The following is a 20,985-nucleotide window of genomic DNA, read 5'->3' as shown; positions in this document are numbered from 1 at the left end:
CTATATCAACAAATTACTTTTATAATTTCAAAATTATTATCTACTATCAACCTTGGTACCTCATTTTCAGAACTTTTTTTGATTCAGACTCTAACTTAGTTCACTAACAATATGCTTTGTCAGCAACCTCCCCACCGCCTACCACTTAGGGGCCTAAAGGCCCAAATCCACGAGCGCGTTCACACGCGTTGATTGATATTCTGCCTGATCCCCCCATGTCTTCTTCCTTTTTGCTTGACTGACTCTCAACCATTAAGCAAGGCCCCCTCTTTGCGCAAAAGGAAAGATCGGATCAAAATACATCCCTATCATCTTGCCTCACTCAAAGCTCGATTTCCAGTATTTCTAACCGCTACTTACTCTCTGGCTGTGAAACCGCTGTGAGTATCCTTAGCAGGCGTTTCCCTCCCTCACTGACCATAATTTGGGAAAGGAATTGCTTCTCTTCGGCCTTACTTTCCATTGCCGGTGGCTTACTCTGGTCTTTCTACCGTCGTTTTAGTTTCCACGCTACGCCATAATCTCAACAGACACAATACCTCTTGGAAGCTTATATCTAGGAATAATGCTCCCCGTACTTTGAGGAAAAGTGAAGTGGTTACTGATCCATGATTCCTTCACACCTCCGTGTCTTAATAAACTTTGTGTTTACTCCTTCACCCAAGTCTTTCCCAGCGTTCTATCCATCAGTCCCAATCTTTATTCACCTTGCCAACCCTATTTCAAGAATTTATACCCTGATCTAGAATCTATGACCATTGGCTGCTATGAAAACTAGGTATATATTACCCTAAACTAAGGGTTAGCTTGAAATCAGTTATTAATATTTCTACCTAGGCGCTACCTCAAGTTTGGCTGACATGATACGGAATCATTCCATGTCATCTTCAGCAACCCCGTCACTTTTGGGATCTGAAGATCCCCTCATGATTAGAGAGTCAGAGGACCTTCTTTCCCAATTTATGAGATCCTCCTCTCTTGAATCACATGACAATCATGCCCAACCTCAGAGCTTTCAAGAGCCGTCTGCCGGCTTGGGGGGCCACAGAAGAGCGTCACCAAAGTCCAGGGTGAAGATTCCCAGATCGAGGGTTCAGTTGCGCCCGGAAACTGAAGTGCGGGTGACAGTTCCGCCAACCCAGTTACCGGCACATTTAGGGCCTATTAGAATTAAACGGGAGAAGCCTTCTCTTATCTCCCAGGAGTCACCACCGCTCGCAAGAAGAAAGCCTTTCCAATCTTCGCCACCTCTTATTGACCTTTGTCAATCTCCATCAATTGCCAGCGAGCATCCTCAATCGTCATCGTCATCGTCAATTAGTGGGTCTCGCCAATCCTCGTCTCCTGCCAGTGATGACGAAGCTAGACATATGGTGGTCCCACGACGCTCTCAACGCGCAAAATGCCAGCCAACAAACTACTACAAGAATCCCTACCATATTGAAAGTGAAAGTGAGGAAGAGCCACAAGAAGTACCAAGTCCAAGGGAACTACTGCATCGCGGACGCCATTCTTTGCAACCACCCTCCGCTTCTACCACACCACGACTTCCTGTGCGCCATGCTACTAGGAAAGAGCCACCCTCTTTAGGAACTTTGTTGCAACGGCGGGAACTAGGCTCTCGTTATAATAATCATAATAATCTCGCACTACAATCGCAATTCGGAAGCAGATTCAGACCATCAAAGACATGGAAGGGAGCCTCTAACGATGTCATTACCCTAACATGGTCACCTGATGGGACCAAGTTTGCCGCGGGCGCTACTGCACACTGTGATGAACACATGATGGCGTATAATAGAAAGAACAATCTCATACTTGGAAACCTGGTCAGTAACGAGCTGTATGAGCTGCCAGATCATTGGATGGCGCGCCCTCGGGGTATAGGTTCTTCTGCGAACCACGTGGTCAACGATCCCCGACTGTTTATGAGCGTGAGTTCTGTGCAATGGCATGAAGATACTCTCTACACCGCTAGTTACGATCATACGGTCAAGTTATGGGATACCTCAAGACGCAAGGCTAAATGCTTCCAGACCTTGAAGCACGGATCTCAAGTAATTGTCATGGCACGCTCGAATTTTGATGAGAAACTACTGGCCACGGGGACCCATACAATCAACTTGTGGGACACGAAGGCAGAGCAGTACAAGGAACTTGAGCTCCCCCGGGCACGATCAAAAAAGGACATTGAGTTGGTCCCAACGTCAATATCCTGGGGAGCCAACTTTGCCATTAAAGACTTTTTGCTCGCGGGAATGTCCGATAAAGAAGACAGTGGCATAGCTCAGCATGGTCTCCTTGCAGCCTTTCGCGTCTGCGAATCATCAATCCATACCGAGAACTTTTCGCCTAATTCTCAGAATGTCTTTGACGTTGCGTGGCATCCAGTGCTGCCAGTGTTTGCAACTGCTTGTACTGCTGGCCAACAGGCACCCCGTGGCACCCGGTCAGTCGTCAACATATACGAGCCTCTTAGGCATAACCGGCGGGTATTGGATCTTGACTGCCCTGCTCAGGATATGAATGAGGTGGTGTTTTGCCCTCTAAACACCAACTATATCTCCGCGAGTTGTACGGATGGGGTTACTTATGTGTGGGATCAGCGCAATCCTGGTGAACTCCTTCAAAAGCTTGCACATGGTCAACCTCTTAACCAGTTGGATGAAACCATCCCCAGGGAACTTGCCGATACTGGCGTAACTCTGCACACGTGGGGCAGCACATATGATCAACTTTATACAGGTGCCTCTGACGGTGTCCTCAAGAGGTGGAACATTTTTCGAGCATCCGAGGATGCACTGATGGAAGATGTTGCCACTCTTCAAGAAGGCATCATGTGTGGAGCTCTTGCCCCAGATAAATCAAACTTATTGATTGGAGATGTCTCTGGTGGAGTACAGCTGTTGTCAAGTTGTCCTTTTTCACTTATGAAAGATGAGCCGGGCAAGGACCATGCATTCACTTTTATTGAAAGCACGCATGATCACTTGCTAGATATTGATTCAGATTCCGGAGTCAAGGCAGCGCGTGAGTTGATCTTGACGGGCCAAATCACTCGGCACCCCGTCTTTGGACCAGGCCAAGGACCACACTATAAGGGGCCGTTTGCTGCCTGGGCACGAGCAGAAGGGACGCCTCCAGATCAAATACCAACGGCCCCTCTTGCAGAAAAGTACAGCAAACGCCAGCTGGACCAGCCTAAAGAAGGACTACAACTCGAACTACACCCAGACGTCAAGGCCAACATAGCCCTAGCGAAGATACGGAATCAAAGGCGAGGGGCTAAGAAACGGCGGACACTCGAGGACATGAAAATCAAGAAAGAGTCATTTAACGAGAACAATATCATTGACCTGTGCAGTGACGATGATCCTATCAACTATAGGATGATCCGGAAGCGCAAGCAACAGATACCAGAACCAGACACCCACATCATCACAACTTTCGGCAGCGGTGTTATCGATTTGACAGGTGATTCGGAGGAGGAGCCGATTGTTAGCGTGGGAGATGTGCTGGATGACTTGGCTGATGATTTCTGGTGGCCCGAAAGCGGTAATATTGACCCGAATTGGCCCAAGGAGCTATAACAGTTGAGCTGTTGATCCCAGCGCATGTGATAGATTGAATGATAGTGATTGCATACTTTGTACTATAGTGGGAGTGGAATTTCCTAGAAAAAAAAAAAACCGCTCATTTGGCAAACTAACATGTGGCTTGGAGACTCAGCCACAGTCCTCACCTCCAACTCGGACCTGGACCATGTCCGACCCACCAATCACATCATTGCATAAGATATGCGGCAATCATGACTATATAAGCCATCCCCCGCATCCAGTTTGTTCTTGAATCCCATCACATCTGACATTTTATCTCTGCTTCCGTCTCAAAGCATCATTTCTCGGAGACAAACAAGAAAAATCTTTGATAAATTACCTAGAGCCAAAAGTATCCGATATACTTTGATGTCGTTCGCCCCGCCACCCGGTCCCCCTCCTCCGTCAGTTCCGGAGGGATGGACCACTCAGTTCGATGACAACTACCGACAATGGTACGTCGCCCTCATCACTCCCGCGAATCCAAGTTCAAATCTGACCGAGTGTCTATAGGTTCTACATCAACTTAGCCACAGGGAGATCGCAATGGGAGCCGCCACAAGCCGCGCCTACGCCGACGCCAGCAGCCGTTGCACCCGTTCCCCCGTCTGAGCAACAACAACAACAACAGCAACAACACCACCAAGCAGACCAGCCAGGGGGCCTGCCACCGTCATACGAAGAATCTGGGCCCGGGAACCCATCCGCTGTCGCAAGTGCAGAAGAGTCGGAGAAGAAGAAAGCAAACCTCTTCAACTCGAATAACCCGTACAACGCCGAGTCTTCGGGACCAAGCGGTAGTAGTGGCGCCGGCTTGGGAAGCGGGATCGGAGAAAAGGGCGCGGCATCAAATACCGTGGAAAGCGACGCCGAGCTAGCAGCACGCTTACAAGCTGAGGAAAACGCGCGATCCGGTGCTAGCTCTGCTGGTCCTGGCGCAGCATCAAACTACTATGACGATAACACCCCGCACTCCCCTACGCCATCATCAACAACCGGAACGGGGGAACGAGGCAAGGACAAGAAGAAGAGCTTCTTTAGCAAGCTGATGAGCAAGGCCTCCTCGGGCTCTGCTAGCCCCGGTCATGGGTTCTCTGGCCGCCCCGCCTTTGCGGCTCCGCAGCATCACCATCAACAACAACCTGTCGGGTATGGAGGATACCCGCCACAGGGCCCCTATGGTGCTCCCAGCCCCGGTCCAGGGTATGGTGCACCCGGTGGCTATTACCCGCCGCAGCAGGGGTACGGGCCGGGGTATGGACCGCAGCCCGGATATGGATACCCACAACAGGCTTACTATGCGCAGCCGCAGCGGAGACGCCCTGGTGGGGGTGGAATGGGGATGGCCGGTGCGGCGGCGCTTGGTGTTGGCGGTGGGTTGATTGGAGGTGCGTTGTTGGCGGATGCAATAGATGATGATCATGATGATTATGGCGGAGGTGATGACTTTGGGGGCGATTTCTAGACTCGCTCTCCTTTGTACCAGTAGCTGTAGGGTGATCATCCCACGCTTTATGACGTTCTTTCTGGGTGGTTCCGTTTTGTGATTTTTTATTAACGCGGGCTTCTATTACTGACAAGCTCAATGATAATGGTACGATACCTAAACCAGAGTGCTTGATCAGTAAATTTTTTCCATGTGTATCTTAGTATCCTAAGAGTTCCATCTATACCTCATACACATCACCATCCACCCAAATACACAGCGACCCAAGCGCAAAATACGCACCCGCAACCGCAACCGCAAACGCATACGCTCATGCTCATGCTCATGCTCACCTCCTCCTTGCACCGCCTCTATGCTCCCTTGCGCTCGCCGCACCAGCACCAGCACCAGAAACGGGGGTCGCATCTCTCGGAGCCGCGCCAGCCATCCACCCCGCGAGATCAAAGTTTCCAGCGCCACCGCCCGCCATCGCGCTCTGGGCTCCTGAGATCGGTGAGGACCGGGATTGTTTTTCGAATTCGGCGCGCATTTCGGGATCCACTGTACAACGTTGGTATAAATTACAAGGTAGTTTTGAGGACAATAGATACAAGGCAGAAAGCGAGGGGATATAGCAGGGCAGAGCAATAGAGGGAAGTACGTACTATTCTCCATAAGCTTCGGCATGCCAAAAGTGAAACCCAGCGCGACGAGAGCAAGCAAAATCATCGGGTTCTTGAGAAGAGACAATGGCGAGACTGTTGACAGCATTAGCACGTCTATAGCAAAACAGCAGAAGCGCAGAAAAAGAGGACACATACAAGTCTGCCTGCCCTCGTAAAACCCCTTCCTCCCCATAACCCTCACATCAACGACGACATCCTCCTTCGATCCAGTGTCACCCGCAACTCTAAACTTTTCAACCCCACGGTTTCCCCACTCATTCCCGCGAAATGTCTCCCAGACACCCACCACAAACCCCGACGCATCGACATCAACCCTCAGCGGCGCAAATACATACTCTGATGACCGGATATCGAGCAGGTATGAGCCGGAAATGTCGTCCTTGTGCGGTATCTTGTACTCGGAGGCGGTAGAGGAATTAAGGCTGGGAAAGACAAACGTTGCGGAGCTTGTGAGGGGCGCCTTTAAAGGGGCACTCAGGGCTGCGGAGGTGAGGGTTGCGTGCGTGTCGGCGGGGAGGGTGTGAGGGTTCGGCAAATGGGTTGAGGGAGGGATTGTTATCGTTAGCTTTTGAGAAAGGGTTGGTGCTATTAGGACGGAGAGAAGAGGGAGAAGAGTCAATGGATTGAGGATAAGCATTTTTTGCAGATGAATTCGTGATCGGCTTTGGGTGGTTTTGGGGAGGAAGTCGGAGAGTTGCAAAGTCAAGATAGGTGGTAGCTGGTGCCAAGCCCAAAGATTACTACTAGCAAATCACATGCTCCACAACCCTACTCAATGTAGGTATAAACTCTAGTTGATTTATTGTACAATGAAATGATAGACTCATACAGAAGAACACTGAGCTCGCTATATACAAGAAGGTCATGGTTGTGAAACTACAGCTTCGCCTTGGGAGCGGACTGCTCAGCGAGAGCAACCTCGTACAGCTGGTCGAGAAGGGTGCGGTACTTTTTCACAACCGGAGGACGCTTGAGTTTGAGACTAATCGAAAGTTAGCAGTTGAATCAAAAATTTGAAGACAAGAACTTACGTTGGAGTCAAGAGGTTGTTCTCCACCGAGAACGGTTCAACCATCAGAGCAACGTTTTTCACCCTCTCGTATCCTGCAAGCTTGTGCTTCTTGGCCACGCGCTCCAGGTCCTTTAATACGGCCTTTCTAATCTTGTCGTCTTGCAGTACGGCCTTGATGCCTTCTACATCGGTAGGATCGATGGTCTGGCCAAGCACCTTGCTAGCAAACGGAGCAAACAAGTCGGGCTGTACGCCAAAGATACCGACCAGAAAAGTCTGGATGCTGTCTCCGTGGACGTAGGCTTGAGCAAAGTAGCCAATCTCAGACATGAAGACACCCTCGAGTCGCTCAGGTGAGATGTACTCGCCCTGCGCCAGCTTGAGAACGTTCTTTCGGCGATCGATGATGACAATACGACCCATGTCGTCAATCTTGGCGACGTCGCCGGTTCGGAACCAGCCGTCTTCGGTAATCGCCTTGTTGGTCTCCTCTGGGTTCTTCAGGTACTCTTTGAAGACGTTGGGCCCGCGCAAAAGCAGCTCGCCGCGAGGGAAGGGCTTGTCGTCAACGGAATACTCCATGTCTGGAAGAGAGAGCAGGCACGCCTCTGTAGACGGAGCAATACGACCGCAATTGCCAGAAGTCAGGTCTTTGGAGGACTGCGCACACCCCATTGCATATGACTCGGTCAGACCATATCCTTGTGCAAAGTCCGCACCGATTGCGACACGGAGAAAGTCGTGAAGGGAAGGATCCAAAGGCGCAGATCCCGAGACCATAGACTTGACGTTTTCTAGACCAATAGCGGATGCGACCTTTTTAGCCCAGATACGGTCATACAGGGCATGCTTCACAGTAGCCTTGCTGGAATCCGGATTCTTCAAGTTTGCAGTCTTGGCCGCAACAATGTGTCTGGACAAAGCTCCTCGGAACCCCGGGGCCTCGAGGGTTGCCGCACGGATGGCGCTTCCGAAGCGGCTGTAGAGGCGAGGGACTGATACGAACCCGGTGGGTTTGAGAAGCTTCAAATCATCGACCAGCTCGAGAATGTTTCCATGAAAGTAGCCAATGCGAGCTCCAGCCCAAAACGCTGCATGCTCGGTCAATCGCTCGTAAATGTGGGCTAAAGGAAGGTACGACGCAATCGTATCACCCCGAGCCTGAGGAATAGTTACCAGCGCAGAAGAGGTTGCTGATACAGCGTTTTCGTGTGTCAAAACTACACCCTTGGGAGCACCGGTTGTACCGGACGTGTAGTTGATAGTCACAATGTCGGAGGACTTGGGCGGGTTGTAAGGGCGGTCTGCGGCAGCGCCGAGGGCCTCGACTTCATCCATGCTGTAGATTAAGAGATCGTAATCCGCAGCCATTGACTCCAAGAGCGCTCGCTTCGAGTGACCGGCTTGTTCACCAGCATCGAGAGAGTCCAAGCTGACAATAATCTTGAGGTTTGGCAACGCGGGTTTCAGTTTGATAAGCGTGGGAATGTGAGGCAAGGAAGCAACAACGCAGGTCAGCTCGGCGTGGTTGATGATGTATTCGGTAGCATCGGGGGCGAGGACATCATAGATCGAGACTGAGTACAAACTTTGGGACATGCATGCCAAATCTAAAAAAAAACTTGGAATCAGCAGTGTGCCATGCAAAACCAGGGAAACCACTATTATGAGCGTACCTGTAATCTGCCACTCCGGGCGATTCTGGCACCACAAACCGATACCGTACTGTCCAGGACGAGCACAGTGGTGTTTATTGTGTAGCTCCACCAAGCCGGCGCCAAACTCCGCACGCCGCCTCTGAACAGTGCCGTAATCAATCCATTGATATGGACCAAAAGTTTTCGTCACCGGGTCAAACGGGCGCCATCCGAGACAAGGCGCCTTGGGCTGTCGGATCGCGGTCGTCTCAAACATCTCATGGGCGGTAGTAATCTACTAACGTTAGCCGGGGAGAGCAGAGGGGAAAAAAATCAAAATCAAAAGGCTATATACGTACAGCTGGATCCAGTGACTTGACGAGTTCCTTTTGCGCATTCCAAGCACGATATACCGGACTCCGTCCCTCTTTCTTGGTACCTGGGATGGCAACAGAGTAAGGGGTGCCTTTCGGTGGCTCCTCGCTGAGCTCCGCGGCGCGGGTGAAGTGGACTGGCTGCTGAGAGAAGAACATGATTGCGTAGACGGTGGAATCGGCGTTTGAATGGGAATCTCGATCTGGTCAAACCGGATGTGCCGCAGAGGATCGTTCGGAAGCAAGTCTGATGACTAGTGCCGTGCTGGGGTCCAGGACACACGGTAAAGTTGGAAAAGAAAGGCGAGAATGAAAGACAGAGACGAGGGAGTGACACGGAGCAGGAGGGAAAGGGAGGGAGAGAAAGCGAGCGAGCTGAGCATTAACTATGAAGCGTACTTGGAACAGTCTGGAGAAATGGGTTCCCAGTCAGCAGCCCGAAATTTAGAGCAAGCGATCTGACTGGTCGACGCAGTGCGGATGCTCTCCACGCGACAGACGTTTACAGTAAGAGCCTCGGTATTTTCCCAGTCTCAGCGCTCTCGGCTCTGATGGCGACTGTTTTCCCAATGAAACTCGCAACAAGACACAGAAAAAGAGACAACCGAGGGCCACCAGTTACATTGCAGACCTGTATTACTGGGAGTACCTCCAGGGATCATATCCAGGATTGCCTCGAGGATCGCGCTTGGTCATCTTGTGACCCGCCAACTCGTCCTCACATGCCAGCGTTTGCATACAAACAGCCTGAGGTGCGCCTTTATCGCGAAATTTGGCCACGGATCGATTAGCTGGAGATTTAACTCTACAAGGTGTGTGCCCCGGAATCCGCCCAGCATGTGAACTCTCCCCGGTTTGTTGTCTTGATGGCTTTGGCGATTGTTGGTCGGTGGCGACCATCATTTCGCGACCACGTCGCTGCCGAGTGGTCCTTGACTCCTTGGCCATCCAAAATCCCCGAGCACGTCGGGCTACCGTTGGTTAACTGATTAGACTACTCTGATACTTCCGACCAACGTTTTAATGATAATACAAGTTCATTCACCCAACTCCGTGCGATGCCAATGTCAAGTATATAAACGTATAATGTACAGTGGGATGGATTTGATATCAAACGCCGACAATATCTATACAAAGAGGGATTTATACGCCCGCTTGTACCACTTTTCATCCGAGGTCGTGGTCTCCCAGTATTCGTTCTCCAGAGCGACACGCCCGGTGTCGATATCTGCTTCAATGGGCTTGACAAATGCCGGTCGGTAAATGATCTTGTGGCCCAGGTAAAGCACGACGAAGAGAATGACGCTGATATACGCAACGAAAAAATCCGTCACGTTGAACTCTGGAATCCAGGCAGTAAAACCTTGAGTGATGATGATCAAGATATTGAAGAAAAGTCCATACCAAGAGTACCATGGCTGCCACAGCGCTTTGTAGGGAAGTAAGTCGCGGGAGATATTGCGCGCCTTGAGGGCGCGCATGAACCCTAAATGACATCCGACGATGGATGCCCAAGAGATCAAACCAGCCACACTGGAAATGTTTAGGAACCAGTTGAACACGGTACTGCCCGAGTTGGAGACATTTAAAAAACCAAGTAGGCCAAAGGCAGAAGTAAAGGCAACACTCCAGTATGGCACGCCCTGCTTTGATGTCTTTTTGAGCCAATGCGGGGCGAACCCTTCTTGAGACAAGCCGATCAGAATACGACTGGCACTATAGACGTTGGAATTGGCGGCAGAAAGCACCACAGTCAAGAGAACAGCGTTGATGATATCCGGCAAAACTGATACTCCAGCCCGGTTGGCCGCAATGACAAAAGGCGAAGAGTTGGCGTCGTTTCCACTCGCGTTTAGCAGTTGCTTGTCGTCGGAGGGAACCAAGATTCCGATGAAGAAGATGGTCAACACGAAGAAGAATAAGATACGAAAAAAAGTCTTGCGAATGGCCGAGGGCACAGTCTTGCGAGGGTTTTCGGTTTCACCAGCAGCAATACCAACAAGTTCAGTTCCCTGGTACGCAAATCCAGCTTGTATAAGCACCGCCCAGAAGCCGACAAATTTCGCTGTCGAATCAGGTGAGACGTCTGTATTGGCAACGAATGGGCCTGGATTGGTCCAGTAGCGGAAGCCAATGTAGCCCTCGGCTCCCGCTCCCGCATTAATACAGATTCCAAAGATCATGAATCCAATGACGGTAAGAACCTTGATGCTAGAGAACCAAAACTCGATTTCTCCAAAGAAGCTGACCGGGAGCAAGTTGAGACAAGTTATGACAACCCAGAAGACGGCAATGAAGATGGCGATATTGAGGTCTTTGTCCCAGAACTGAATAATCAAGCCCGTCGCCGTAAGTTCAAGAGCAAAGGTGATGGCCCAAGAAAACCAGTAGATCCAACCCATCGCGAAACCTAGACTGGGGTCGATAATTCGGGTTGCATAAGCTGTAAAGGCTCCAGGAATAGGAATGTAGGTGGCGATCTCTCCTAGTGCTGTCATGACGGAGTATACGATCGATCCGATGAAGATGTAGGCAATGAGAGCGCCAACCGGGCCTGCTGTCGAGATGGCGGAACCGCTACTGATGAAAAGACCTGTGCCAATCGTTCCACCTAGGTACGTTAGCCTAGTACTGATGTGAAACTGATGTTCATCGACATACCGATTGCGATCATCTGAAGGTGTCTGCTCTTGAGCTTTCGTTTCAAATCCGGCAGCGGATTCGAGTCGCGGCCTGCTCCATACTTTTCGCAGTCCCTCTCGTCCATGTCGGGAGATGGAGCCGCAGCGGTGACCCGGACGGCTTCATCGTTGCCCATCTTCTCCTTTGCTACGGGGGCCCCAGCTGAATAGGTGTTGATGTCGTGCTCGGAGGCCATGACTGGCCCTGTACAGTCCAATGGCAGGAGGCTTTGATAAGGTAGCGTTCGTGTGTTCTTGAGGTTCGGCGAGGATGATGGAAGAAGAAGAAGAGGAAGAGACTGATCCGCGAGAAGAAAAAAAGTCAGGACCGACTCCACCCAGACCAGACTCTGACTCTTGCTTTCGATCCAAGGAGGCGAAACGTTGCAAGACCCAGCAGGACCCCAGAAACTGCAACCTTATAAGATTCACTGTCGGCTCTATCTCTCCCCTCTTGCGGAGTGAGTCAAGAGATAAAGATCTATGACAAATGACAAATGAAAATAGTAAACTAAGAGAGACGAATCAGTTAGGTAAAGAAAACAAGGTCGTATGGGAGTTTTGAACCCATAATAGCTGGGGACGGCGATGGATGCAACGCTGACTGATACTACGGAAACTGCCCATCTTGCACCACGTTTTCCTAAAGACTCTTCTCTCTTCCATTGGCGTGCTCCGTACATGTCACTGCCTGATCTGGGATAATCGTAACTCCCCATGCGCTGTCTGAAATCCAATAATCGTGGCGGTTGAGCTTCGTGGTGAGCAGCCCAGATATCCGAGGTGGATCCGAAGATTTTTTTTCTCTCGTAACGGCAACGCCACTCCAAGCGCTCAACGGGACCCAGGGTCTAGAGAGGCAATACTCCGAGTAATCACCAACATCATTTCGATATCAGGCGGAGAGCTCTTCCTGTGGTTTAGCAACGCTGGAGTTTCTGCTGGCAAACATGAATTGATCTGCGAGACTTCAATTCTCCTGAGCGGGATTGATATACCAAGACTTTTTGTGGGAGCTAACAGCACCAAGCCAGTCCAAACATTGAATTTCGCTTGCAATGTCTTGTTCGCAGTGCTGTTCTTCAATGTGGTTACACTGTAGATATGTAGTCTCGACTCCTACAGGTAACAGTAGATAGACGTACTCTAGTGAACCAAGACGTTCTTGAACCGGAGCCCATTTGCTCCTAGGCCCGAAAGCTCGTGGCTTCTCACTACTCCACAGCTTAGCGCAACTAAACACCAACAAGTCAAAGATATTGGCTTGACCTCCAAGCCAAGCTTTTCAGTGCAGAATACAACTGCTGTACGTTGTAGACATTTTCTGTAAGCTAGCATTTCTCGCTTCGAGCTATAGTCGTGAAAGGGTCTTGTATAATAATAATACTTTAGAGAGCCAAGCATAACATATATTCAAAATCACTTTCCAAATCATGCTACACGCGTGGGTATTATGCGTATATATATATCAACAAATCCAGGGTATCCACGAGCTTAAAAACAACTATTGACATGCCAGCGGCAATAGAAGACCACACTACACGAGTACTGCACCATGGATCCGGGCGCTGCGAGCAGGAGGGCATGTAGGTAATATTACCCAAGGGACCAATCGCGCCAACGCACCAAATGCCGGGGGTTGCCTGTCGCCGATCAAGGTACGGACGCAGTAGGGGGCTGGGCGCTATGACCAGGATCCCTTCGAACAGCAGCCAAGGTATTGAGGACGGTAGTGACAAGGAATAGAACCCTAATGCCCACGTTAGCAACCAAAAAGTTTGGAAACCTTTGCCCTCTTCCGAGCCACGTACCAATTGAATGCGCCAAAGGCAGCAGCCGCTTGCAACCCCTGACACCAGCTGTAGTCAGAGCATTCAAGGTAGTCGTTAAAGTCGCCAATCGAAACAGCAAGAGCGATAAATCCAGCAAACCAGAAGATCATGGTAACACCATCCACGGCTGCGAGGGCGTAACGGTGAGCCAGCGCAGGGACGAAGATTGGCGCCAGGATGAAATATGGGACGACGATGAAAAAAGTCCAGACGCCATTGAAAACCATAAAGTTCACTTCATCAGCTCCAGAGGTATTAAGCTCGTCGATGGCTGCCAAGAGTCAGTGCAAGCTTGGAGAGAAATTGCGTGGATATACGAACCATGTCCAGCCAGTCCAAGAACAATGATGGCGAAGATGGCTTGAACAGCGCGAAGGATATAGAATATAGGAAAGTCGAATTTCGCCATTGTGTATAGGATTGGAGGTGATTGAGAGACACTTTTGTTGTATGTGTTGGCACGCTGTAGGTATTTAGCGCTGAGCGATCAAAGAAAGTCTGCTTGCTTGGGCGCGTGACCAATACAAGTAGGCCTTGATTATCCGAGTCTCTTTGCAGGTGTTTTTGGCAGCGGTTGGGAGAAAAGAAAAGGAGATCTCGGTACAGTTGGGAGAAGAGCGTGAAAGGGTTGAAGATCTGTGGGAAAGTGGGACGCGGCTCAGTCGCAGGGCTGGAGCTTCAAATATATCTATTCAATAATTTCCTCAGGAAAGCCGAGCTGAGCCTTGTCCAGGTATCAGACGAAATTTTGGGCAAAAATAAGAGCAGCGTCATCGAGCGGAGCTCGTAATTGTTCGCAGCCACACATTCCTCTCAATTTAGTCTGCCTGCAGCTCGCGTGTGATTGCAGGAATCTGGCTGCCTTGTTGACAAGCGTCTGGGCGCGCCGCCAAACACGAGGTCAAATGACGACATGTTCATTTGCTGTGCATCAGTTTGGGTGCCGTGCCTTTGTGCAGCGCAGCAGCAGACTCTTGCTGGTGGAACAAGAGTCTGCGAGGTCTTTGCAGCTTGTTGGACTTATTGTTGGGATGCTGGAGTCGACAACAGCTTCGGCAACCTTTACTCAGTATTCATTAGATTCCCCATTTCTTCAGCCCTTCAGCCTCGCTAAGAATAACTTGCTGCTATCAGATATCTGGGTAATATTAGGCGCTCCGACAGCCAGTAGATTGTACTCCCGACCTTGTTGACATGTGCCAGCTCGCTTTTCAAGTCCAGACATAGTAAGGTACTATACTGATATATGGCTAGCAGGCGAAAGGCTTATCTTTCACTAGGCGACTAGAGCTGTGAACTACTCGTCCGTAGACTCTTTTTGTGTCAGAGATAAATTGTTGACTTGATTACTCACTGAGGCCTGGACCCTGAATCGAGGCTCTGCGACAAGATCCACTGTTCTCCAGCTGATTAATTTATTGTAGTACTCGATAGTGCTCGAGCTGAGTGCGGACGAGGTGAGTTTATTAACTTACTGCTAAGTTACAGGGCCATGCATTTTGAGCCCCATTTTCATCTCCAACTTGCTGGTCGCCTTGCCCAAGCTCCTGAACGGACAACAACCACCGCACCCGAGGCATCACCCCTCTGTAACCATTCTGTTGGACCTTGGTCCACGAATAGACAACGATGAGTTCCGGGCTGCTTGGTTTCAATTACTCACGCCATTGCAATGGAGCTCAATTTTCTTTTTCTCGCCCGAGTCAATCTGGTTAGGACGCGATCACGCCATTGCGGCCATTGGAGAGGTGCTGCTTCCCCCGCCTATATTACCCCTCGTCCTGCTCTTAGGCGATTGAAACCTCGAGAGCTTTCCCTTGGAATTTGTAACTGCAAGATCCTTTTATACTACTGCCGTGATACCCGACAAGAGGCCAAAGAACCACCATGTCCAATCCGCCACCCCAGCGATTCGAGACTCTGCAGCTCCATGCGGGGTAAGGATCCTTCAGGCTAGATACCTTTTTACAACATTTACTTACCATTTCAAGCCACGAGCCGGACTCCGCGACCAATTCTCGAGCGGTCCCAATCTATGCCACCACCGTGAGTTATTCGCTCTTTTTTTCTCTTTCGCATTATTACTAATGACTATAGTCCTACACCTTCAATGACTCGGCACATGGCGCCAGGCTGTTTGGCCTCAAGGAATTTGGCAACATTTACAGTCGGATTATGAACGTAAGGGCCATTTCTCTGAGCGAGTCAATCAATTGAGGAGAGATTTTTTGGTCGGCTAAATTTTGTCTCTAGCCGACTGTCGATGTTTTTGAAAAGCGTATCGCGGCTCTTGAAGGAGGTGTTGCGGCTGTTGCTGCATCCTCAGGCCAGGCCGCTCAATTCATGGCCATCTCTGCTTTGGCCCATGCTGGAGACAACATTGTCTCCACTAGTAATCTTTACGGTGGCACATACAATCAATTCAAGGTCCTTTTACCGCGCCTGGGAATCACCACCAAGTTCGTGCAGGGCGACAAGCCCGATGACATTGCCGCAGCCATTGACGACCGCACCAAGGCTGTCTACGTTGAGACCATTGGAAATCCACGTTACAACGTCCCTGACTTTGAGGCCATTGCAAAAGTCGCCCACGGAAAAGGCGTGCCTCTGGTGGTAAGACAGCAAAAAAAAAAAAAAAAAGATCCGGCAGGCTAACAAGGTGCAGGTGGACAACACCTTTGGTGCTGGCGGATACTTTGTCCGTCCTATTGAACACGGCGCCGATATTGTCGTTCACAGCGCCACCAAGTGGATTGGAGGCCACGGTACAACCATTGGCGGTGTTGTCATCGACAGCGGCAAGTTTGACTGGGGAAAGAATGCAGCACGCTTCCCACAGTTCACCCAGCCTTCCGAGGGCTACCATGGCCTCAACTTCTGGGAAACCTTTGGCCCCATTGCATTTGCTATCCGTGTCCGTGTCGAGATCCTCCGCGACCTTGGCTCCGCCCTGAACCCATTTGCCGCGCAGCAGCTCATCCTGGGCTTGGAGACCCTGAGCCTCCGCGCCGAGCGCCACGCTAGCAACGCCGTCGCTCTGGCAAACTGGCTCAAGAAGAACGAAAACGTCAGCTGGGTGTCCTATCCCGGTCTCGAAGAGCACCCCAGCCACGAAACTGCCAAGCGGTACCTAACGCGTGGCTTCGGTGGCGTCCTATCCTTTGGTGTCAAGGGTGGCGCAGCCGTTGGCAGCCAGGTCGTCGACAACTTCAAGCTGATTTCCAACCTCGCAAAGTAGGCCGATACCCACCAATAATGTACCATGATAGCTAACTCCGTGCAGCGTCGGCGACTCGAAAACTCTCGCAATTCACCCCTGGACCACAACACATGAGCAACTGAGCGAGCAGGAACGTCTCGACTCTGGTGTGACCGAGGATGGTATCCGCATCTCCGTCGGCACTGAGCACATTGATGACATTATTGCCGACTTTGAACAATCTTTCGACACTTCGTTCAAGGTGGTCAGAAGTGCTTAGTGTGTGTATCTCACATCTTAATTTACGAGACATGAATATACCTATACGTACGTCCAGATCGAGTTTTGGCTTACCACAGTCAATATGGCAGGCAGGTTCATGAATCATTGCTGCCTGGCTTCGGCTAGTAGTTTGACATTGCTACTTCTACAACCGGTCCATCGAGTAAGACTGTGCCTGTACTCGAGAATCGTCAACTACTCGTAGATCCATCCCTAGCCACCCTGACGTTAGATAAGCTACGTTTACCGTTTACGCCATACGTATGTTGTATGCATACTACTAGCAGTCTACTAAGCTAAAAAGAAATTGAAGAATTTTTGAGATTGAAGTACTCCCAGAATCACAAGAAGCCATTCAAACGGGTTACAGTTAAAAGGAAAGAAAAAGAAGATAACAAACTTCCGAGTACTGGCGGTATATCAGCATGGCCCATGACTTTTGACCGGACGCGAAAACAAAAACCCAGCTGAAGATAAGCCTGGAGAGCCGCCCGTACTCCCATCCGTTCCGCCGTAAAATGACACAATAGGTATATGTAGAATAAGTACAGGGACCGCAGGGTAAAATTCGTGAGAAAGGGCGAATGACGTTTTGGTTTATAAATGATGACAAAAACGTAGGTGCTTGAATAATGCATGTTGTGGGCTTCTTTTACCCTGCCCCCAAAATTCATAAAACTCCTGTTTTGAACAGACAAAAGAAGAGTATGGAAAGAAGATGAAGAAAAAAAAAAAGGTATCAAGACAAAGGTTGAATCGAAGGATGACGAAAAGGATCATTCATCGTATCTATCATGGTTTCGAAGCACGTCGCAAAACTCAGTTGCCTCCCTGGCCAGGAGGTGGGGGCTGTGCCGCACCCTGCGCGCCGCCCATCATGAAGCCAGGAGGGAACATTGGCATGCCGGGAAAGGAGAAACCAAAGCCGGGCACTGCGGGAGGAACGCCGACGTTGTTGGTGCTGTTTGGATCTCCTATCGGGGGTCCGTCACGATCCCGATCCCGGCGAGGAGGCCGGTCGTTTGATACACGAGTAGAAACCGGCCCGCGTTTGCCTCCAGTGTCGGTCGCGATGCGTCTGCTGATTGCTATTGAGTAGTCAATACCGGGCAAAAACGAGAGTAGTTCCAGACAACACAAACCTTTTGACGAAACACCGGCGCCAATTTCGATATCGGGCTCCTCAACGACCATACCGGATTCAATGGGTCTTCCTCCAGTACCGCCGTACTCGGCAGTGAGCATCCACTTTCGATCCGCCTCTGTCAGTCTCTCGACAGGAATTATACTGATGCCGGTCTGGTAGTCGCTGCAGTCACGGGGGCCAAAGCCAACACCCCAACGAGTCTAGAGTATATGTTAGTAAGCGGGGAGGACTCTCAGAAAAAGAACAAGCTCACCCTGAGTTGCATATCTCCCGACTTGTAAGATTCCATTCCGTCGCGAGCACTCACGGCATCTCCGCGACTGATCATTTTGATGAACGCATGACGCTTGTCAATGTTTACGATGCAAGTTTGAACGATTCCAAATCGAGCAAAGAGTGAGCGTAGATGAGCCTCGGAAGATCTAAAAAATGCCGTTAGAACGAGATAACTGTAAACAAGATTGTGTACAACTCACGTTACGCCACCGACAAAGAGTGTACGACTCAGAACTATACAGAGAATTAGTACAAACACTTTGGCTAGGAAAAAAAAGGCAGACCAACCTTTGATGTTGCCCTGGCCAATGGAGTAGTCCCACTCTATATACTTGGGACCCGGGGGAGGAAGGTTTGGATCCTTGCGTGGAGGAGAGGGAGAGCGGCGTCTACGCCCAGGGGGGCTGCGTTGGCGGTAGTCGTTGCCTCGTCGTCCTCGTGGATCAGCAGCACCACCACCCCTGCGGCCGGGGGAGTCACCGTGGTATTCGCCATAGACAGGGCTGTCGCGGCGACGAGGTGGGGATACCTCACGACGCCTGTCCCAACCAGGAGAGCGAGAGCGACGGCGGTATCCGCCAGGGGGAGAGCGCATGTAATCGCGATCTCGCTCGCGGTCTCGGTCAAAGTCACGTGACTGAGAGTCACCCCATGCATTGACGTTGGCAAGACCTTGGACAGGGAAACCGGGCGCTTGATTCGGATTAAGGCCGGGCATACCGCCGGGCATACCGCCGGCATTAGAAAGACTAAGGATTTGAAGCGCAGTGCCCCATTGGTCCTGTGGGATGCCTTGCGCAGCCAGTAGCTGCAAGAGTTGAAGCTGTTGTTGCAAGCCATCGGGGGTCATATTGGGCGGCTGTGCTGGGGCGGCGGCTGCGGAAGCCTGCGGCAAAAGGGCAGCGAGAGGGTTTTGCGCAGCTGCCAATGGGTTTGGTGTGTGGCTCTGGCTCTGCGGCTGCACCAATGCGGCGGGATTCTGGGCCAGGTTACCTAGAGCCGCAAACGGGGTTGCCATCGCGCCATATGGGTTTACGCCAGCCTGCGATTGTGAAGCCTGGTCTACGGATGATGACACCGGCTGCTGTGGAACTGTACCCTGCTGGCTTAATGCACTAAGAGGGTTGGTGGGGGCCGCTGCCGCTGGTGCTGTCGGCGCTGTAGTGTTTTGCTTAGCCATGTCTGCTAAAGCCTTCAAGATGCTTGAAGTATCCGGCGCTGGCTGAGCTGCTACAGCCGAAGAAGCTCCGTTAGCAGGCTGACCTCCTCCTCCGAGGGGGATGTAGTTGGGAGCCGGGGACCCTTCTGGGGTGGTTGATTCGATATCTAATTCACACGTTAGCCCGAAACCTAGAGATGGACTCTTTTTTGCAGGCTGCTTACTTGCGCTGAGCTTCTGTTTGAAAGACGCAAGCATGGGGGCAGGAAAGGTGAAGCCACGCTCCCAGATGTCGACGAGCTTTTTGATTTTCTCCTAAGATTGGTAAAAAGTACGTAAGTTGAACTATTCGTCACCCAAGCATAACGGTGCGGATTTTCTAAAGGGGTAATTCTCGGGGTATACGTGAAAAAAAAGTCTTATAAGGCCTTATATGCCCGCAAAACCCACTGAGATGGGAGACGTTTTCTTGCATGTTGCATCTAAAGCGTACCTTTTGATCATCCGGTGCATTGTTTATGATATCAGTCATCAGGACGGGTAACAACTCGGTCACTCTGTTCACTCCAGCGGCAAAGGTTCCGTCAGGAGCAGCGCTCCCCGATGGTTGTCCTGCCTTGCGCGCTGCATCTACCCATTGTCGAGTTACAGAGTCTACGACATAGAGTACGCCCAATTTGTGTGTGCCTGGTGCCTTTTTGAAGTGTGTGTAGATTTTCTGGATAAGGACGGATTCATTCTGCAAAGAGAAAGAAATAGTTAGTATGCTGTTCTCATATCCATATATACCGTTTTCCGGCGGGGGAAGGCGGGGGGCGCGCGCAAGTACCTGAACATTGGCCGTGCATAGCGAGGTGATACTGTTTATCTTAGAGCCGGAAACACCAGGGGCCTTTAAAGCCAGCATCGACTGGAGATAATTATCCAGTTCTGCTACTGCCGACGACATGGCTGTTTGTGGTAGAGTTCGTGTTCCAATACGGTAGGACGATATGGTGCGCGTCGCAAAACTAGCGCGCGAGGAAGAAGTCGTCGCAAAAGGCGATCAAAAGTCGCACGAGTCGCTTCTACTGGGGAATCCAGCAAAATAACAAGGACAATATTGTATGCTTTAAATAAAGACGGAGAATACTCTGTGTCGCAGTGCCTCAGCCTAGATACCGAGTGTGAATGCCTAAGCTGACTTCGGGTCGCGTCACTACGGCCGGGGGGCCTCTTTGGCCTACAGCTGCAACACAGCCCAAGCGAGATCGTGTCTAGGACTTTGCAGCTCGTCAAAAGTACGTGTACAAGGTACAGCCTAACGTGAAAACGGTGAGAGTCAAAAAGAGAAGAGAAGATGATGAAGTTACAATGAGGAAGTTTAAGAGGCGTCGAGGGAAAAGATGAACAAAAGCCGACTGAGTCGTTGAAAGAAGGCAGGGGGAAAGCGCAATCAAAGAAAAGTTAACAGGCAAGTGAGGTCATGTGAGCGAAAACTCGATAACCTTGCGCTAGTCTCGGATAGGATAAGCGCGCTGCTTAGTCAGAAAATCAAAGTCACGTGTAAAACAGTTACACGTGATCTCAATCGGTGAGCCGAAACAGTCGCGGGTTTGATCAAGGTGTTGGGGCCACAGGCAAAGGAGAACTGACAGTTTTGCAGTGATCGTCCCCCCTTGTGTCCTCCATACAAAAT

General features: G+C 50.6%; 9 protein-coding genes across 9 annotated transcripts; 4 read left to right on the top strand and 5 right to left on the bottom strand.

The window, feature by feature from the left end:
- The first annotated feature begins 212 nt into the window (after positions 1-212).
- BJX68DRAFT_241652 (WD repeat protein) lies at positions 213-3,664 on the top strand. The gene is made up of 3 exons (XM_071040872.1): positions 213-380; positions 434-778; positions 838-3,664. Exon 3 carries the CDS (start codon positions 861-863, stop codon positions 3,588-3,590), a length of 2,730 nt encoding a protein of 909 aa, XP_070896820.1. The 5' UTR covers positions 213-380; positions 434-778; positions 838-860; the 3' UTR covers positions 3,591-3,664.
- Positions 3,665-3,965: 301 nt separating this feature from the next.
- BJX68DRAFT_268990 (uncharacterized protein) lies at positions 3,966-5,061 on the top strand (the record flags this gene model as incomplete). Its single annotated transcript, XM_071046232.1, has 2 exons — positions 3,966-4,051; positions 4,110-5,061. 2 exons carry the CDS (start codon positions 3,966-3,968, stop codon positions 5,059-5,061), a joined length of 1,038 nt encoding a protein of 345 aa, XP_070896819.1.
- A 310-nt stretch (positions 5,062-5,371) lies between these two features.
- BJX68DRAFT_268989 (uncharacterized protein) lies at positions 5,372-6,345 on the bottom strand (the record flags this gene model as incomplete). The annotated part of the gene is made up of 3 exons (XM_071046231.1): positions 5,372-5,583; positions 5,688-5,780; positions 5,844-6,345. The coding sequence occupies 3 exons, from the start codon at positions 6,343-6,345 to the stop codon at positions 5,372-5,374; spliced, it is 807 nt and encodes a 268-aa protein (XP_070896818.1).
- Positions 6,346-6,437: 92 nt separating this feature from the next.
- On the bottom strand, positions 6,438-9,135 carry BJX68DRAFT_130952 (putative AMP-binding enzyme). The gene is made up of 4 exons (XM_071036298.1): positions 8,717-9,135; positions 8,397-8,652; positions 6,740-8,330; positions 6,438-6,690 (listed from the first exon to the last, which is right to left on the bottom strand). Exons 1-4 carry the CDS (start codon positions 8,888-8,890, stop codon positions 6,585-6,587), a joined length of 2,127 nt encoding a protein of 708 aa, XP_070896817.1. The 5' UTR covers positions 8,891-9,135; the 3' UTR covers positions 6,438-6,584.
- Positions 9,136-9,191: 56 nt separating this feature from the next.
- BJX68DRAFT_130947 (uncharacterized protein) lies at positions 9,192-9,789 on the top strand. The gene is made up of 2 exons (XM_071036297.1): positions 9,192-9,483; positions 9,544-9,789. Exons 1-2 carry the CDS (start codon positions 9,283-9,285, stop codon positions 9,718-9,720), a joined length of 378 nt encoding a protein of 125 aa, XP_070896816.1. The 5' UTR covers positions 9,192-9,282; the 3' UTR covers positions 9,721-9,789.
- Positions 9,736-12,042, bottom strand: BJX68DRAFT_130943 (putative arginine transporter). The gene is made up of 3 exons (XM_071036296.1): positions 12,018-12,042; positions 11,393-11,923; positions 9,736-11,342 (listed from the first exon to the last, which is right to left on the bottom strand). Exons 2-3 carry the CDS (start codon positions 11,607-11,609, stop codon positions 9,859-9,861), a joined length of 1,701 nt encoding a protein of 566 aa, XP_070896815.1. The 5' UTR covers positions 11,610-11,923; positions 12,018-12,042; the 3' UTR covers positions 9,736-9,858.
- Positions 12,043-13,065: 1,023 nt separating this feature from the next.
- Positions 13,066-13,653, bottom strand: BJX68DRAFT_268986 (MARVEL domain-containing protein; the record flags this gene model as incomplete). Its single annotated transcript, XM_071046230.1, has 3 exons — positions 13,066-13,162; positions 13,224-13,515; positions 13,566-13,653. The coding sequence occupies 3 exons, from the start codon at positions 13,651-13,653 to the stop codon at positions 13,066-13,068; spliced, it is 477 nt and encodes a 158-aa protein (XP_070896814.1).
- Positions 13,654-14,784: 1,131 nt separating this feature from the next.
- Positions 14,785-17,134, top strand: BJX68DRAFT_130567 (O-acetylhomoserine aminocarboxypropyltransferase/cysteine synthase family protein). Its single transcript, XM_071036295.1, has 6 exons — positions 14,785-15,181; positions 15,236-15,290; positions 15,342-15,425; positions 15,498-15,857; positions 15,910-16,478; positions 16,528-17,134. Exons 1-6 carry the CDS (start codon positions 15,132-15,134, stop codon positions 16,721-16,723), a joined length of 1,314 nt encoding a protein of 437 aa, XP_070896813.1. The 5' UTR covers positions 14,785-15,131; the 3' UTR covers positions 16,724-17,134.
- BJX68DRAFT_241620 (Nrd1 complex RNA-binding subunit) lies at positions 17,049-20,709 on the bottom strand. The gene is made up of 8 exons (XM_071040871.1): positions 20,137-20,709; positions 19,801-20,046; positions 19,532-19,622; positions 18,437-19,474; positions 18,349-18,382; positions 18,126-18,294; positions 17,868-18,072; positions 17,049-17,813 (listed from the first exon to the last, which is right to left on the bottom strand). The coding sequence occupies exons 1-8, from the start codon at positions 20,254-20,256 to the stop codon at positions 17,545-17,547; spliced, it is 2,172 nt and encodes a 723-aa protein (XP_070896812.1). The 5' UTR covers positions 20,257-20,709; the 3' UTR covers positions 17,049-17,544.
- Between the last annotated feature and the right edge of the window lie 276 nt (positions 20,710-20,985).

Source organism: Aspergillus pseudodeflectus (genome assembly GCF_044049435.1).
Source record: "Aspergillus pseudodeflectus strain CBS 756.74 chromosome Unknown BJX68scaffold_35, whole genome shotgun sequence".
NCBI classification, from domain to species: Eukaryota; Fungi; Ascomycota; class Eurotiomycetes; order Eurotiales; family Aspergillaceae; genus Aspergillus; species Aspergillus pseudodeflectus.
The sequence above is the reverse complement of the archived record's forward strand: the minus strand, read 5'-3'. Positions and strand labels throughout refer to the sequence as shown.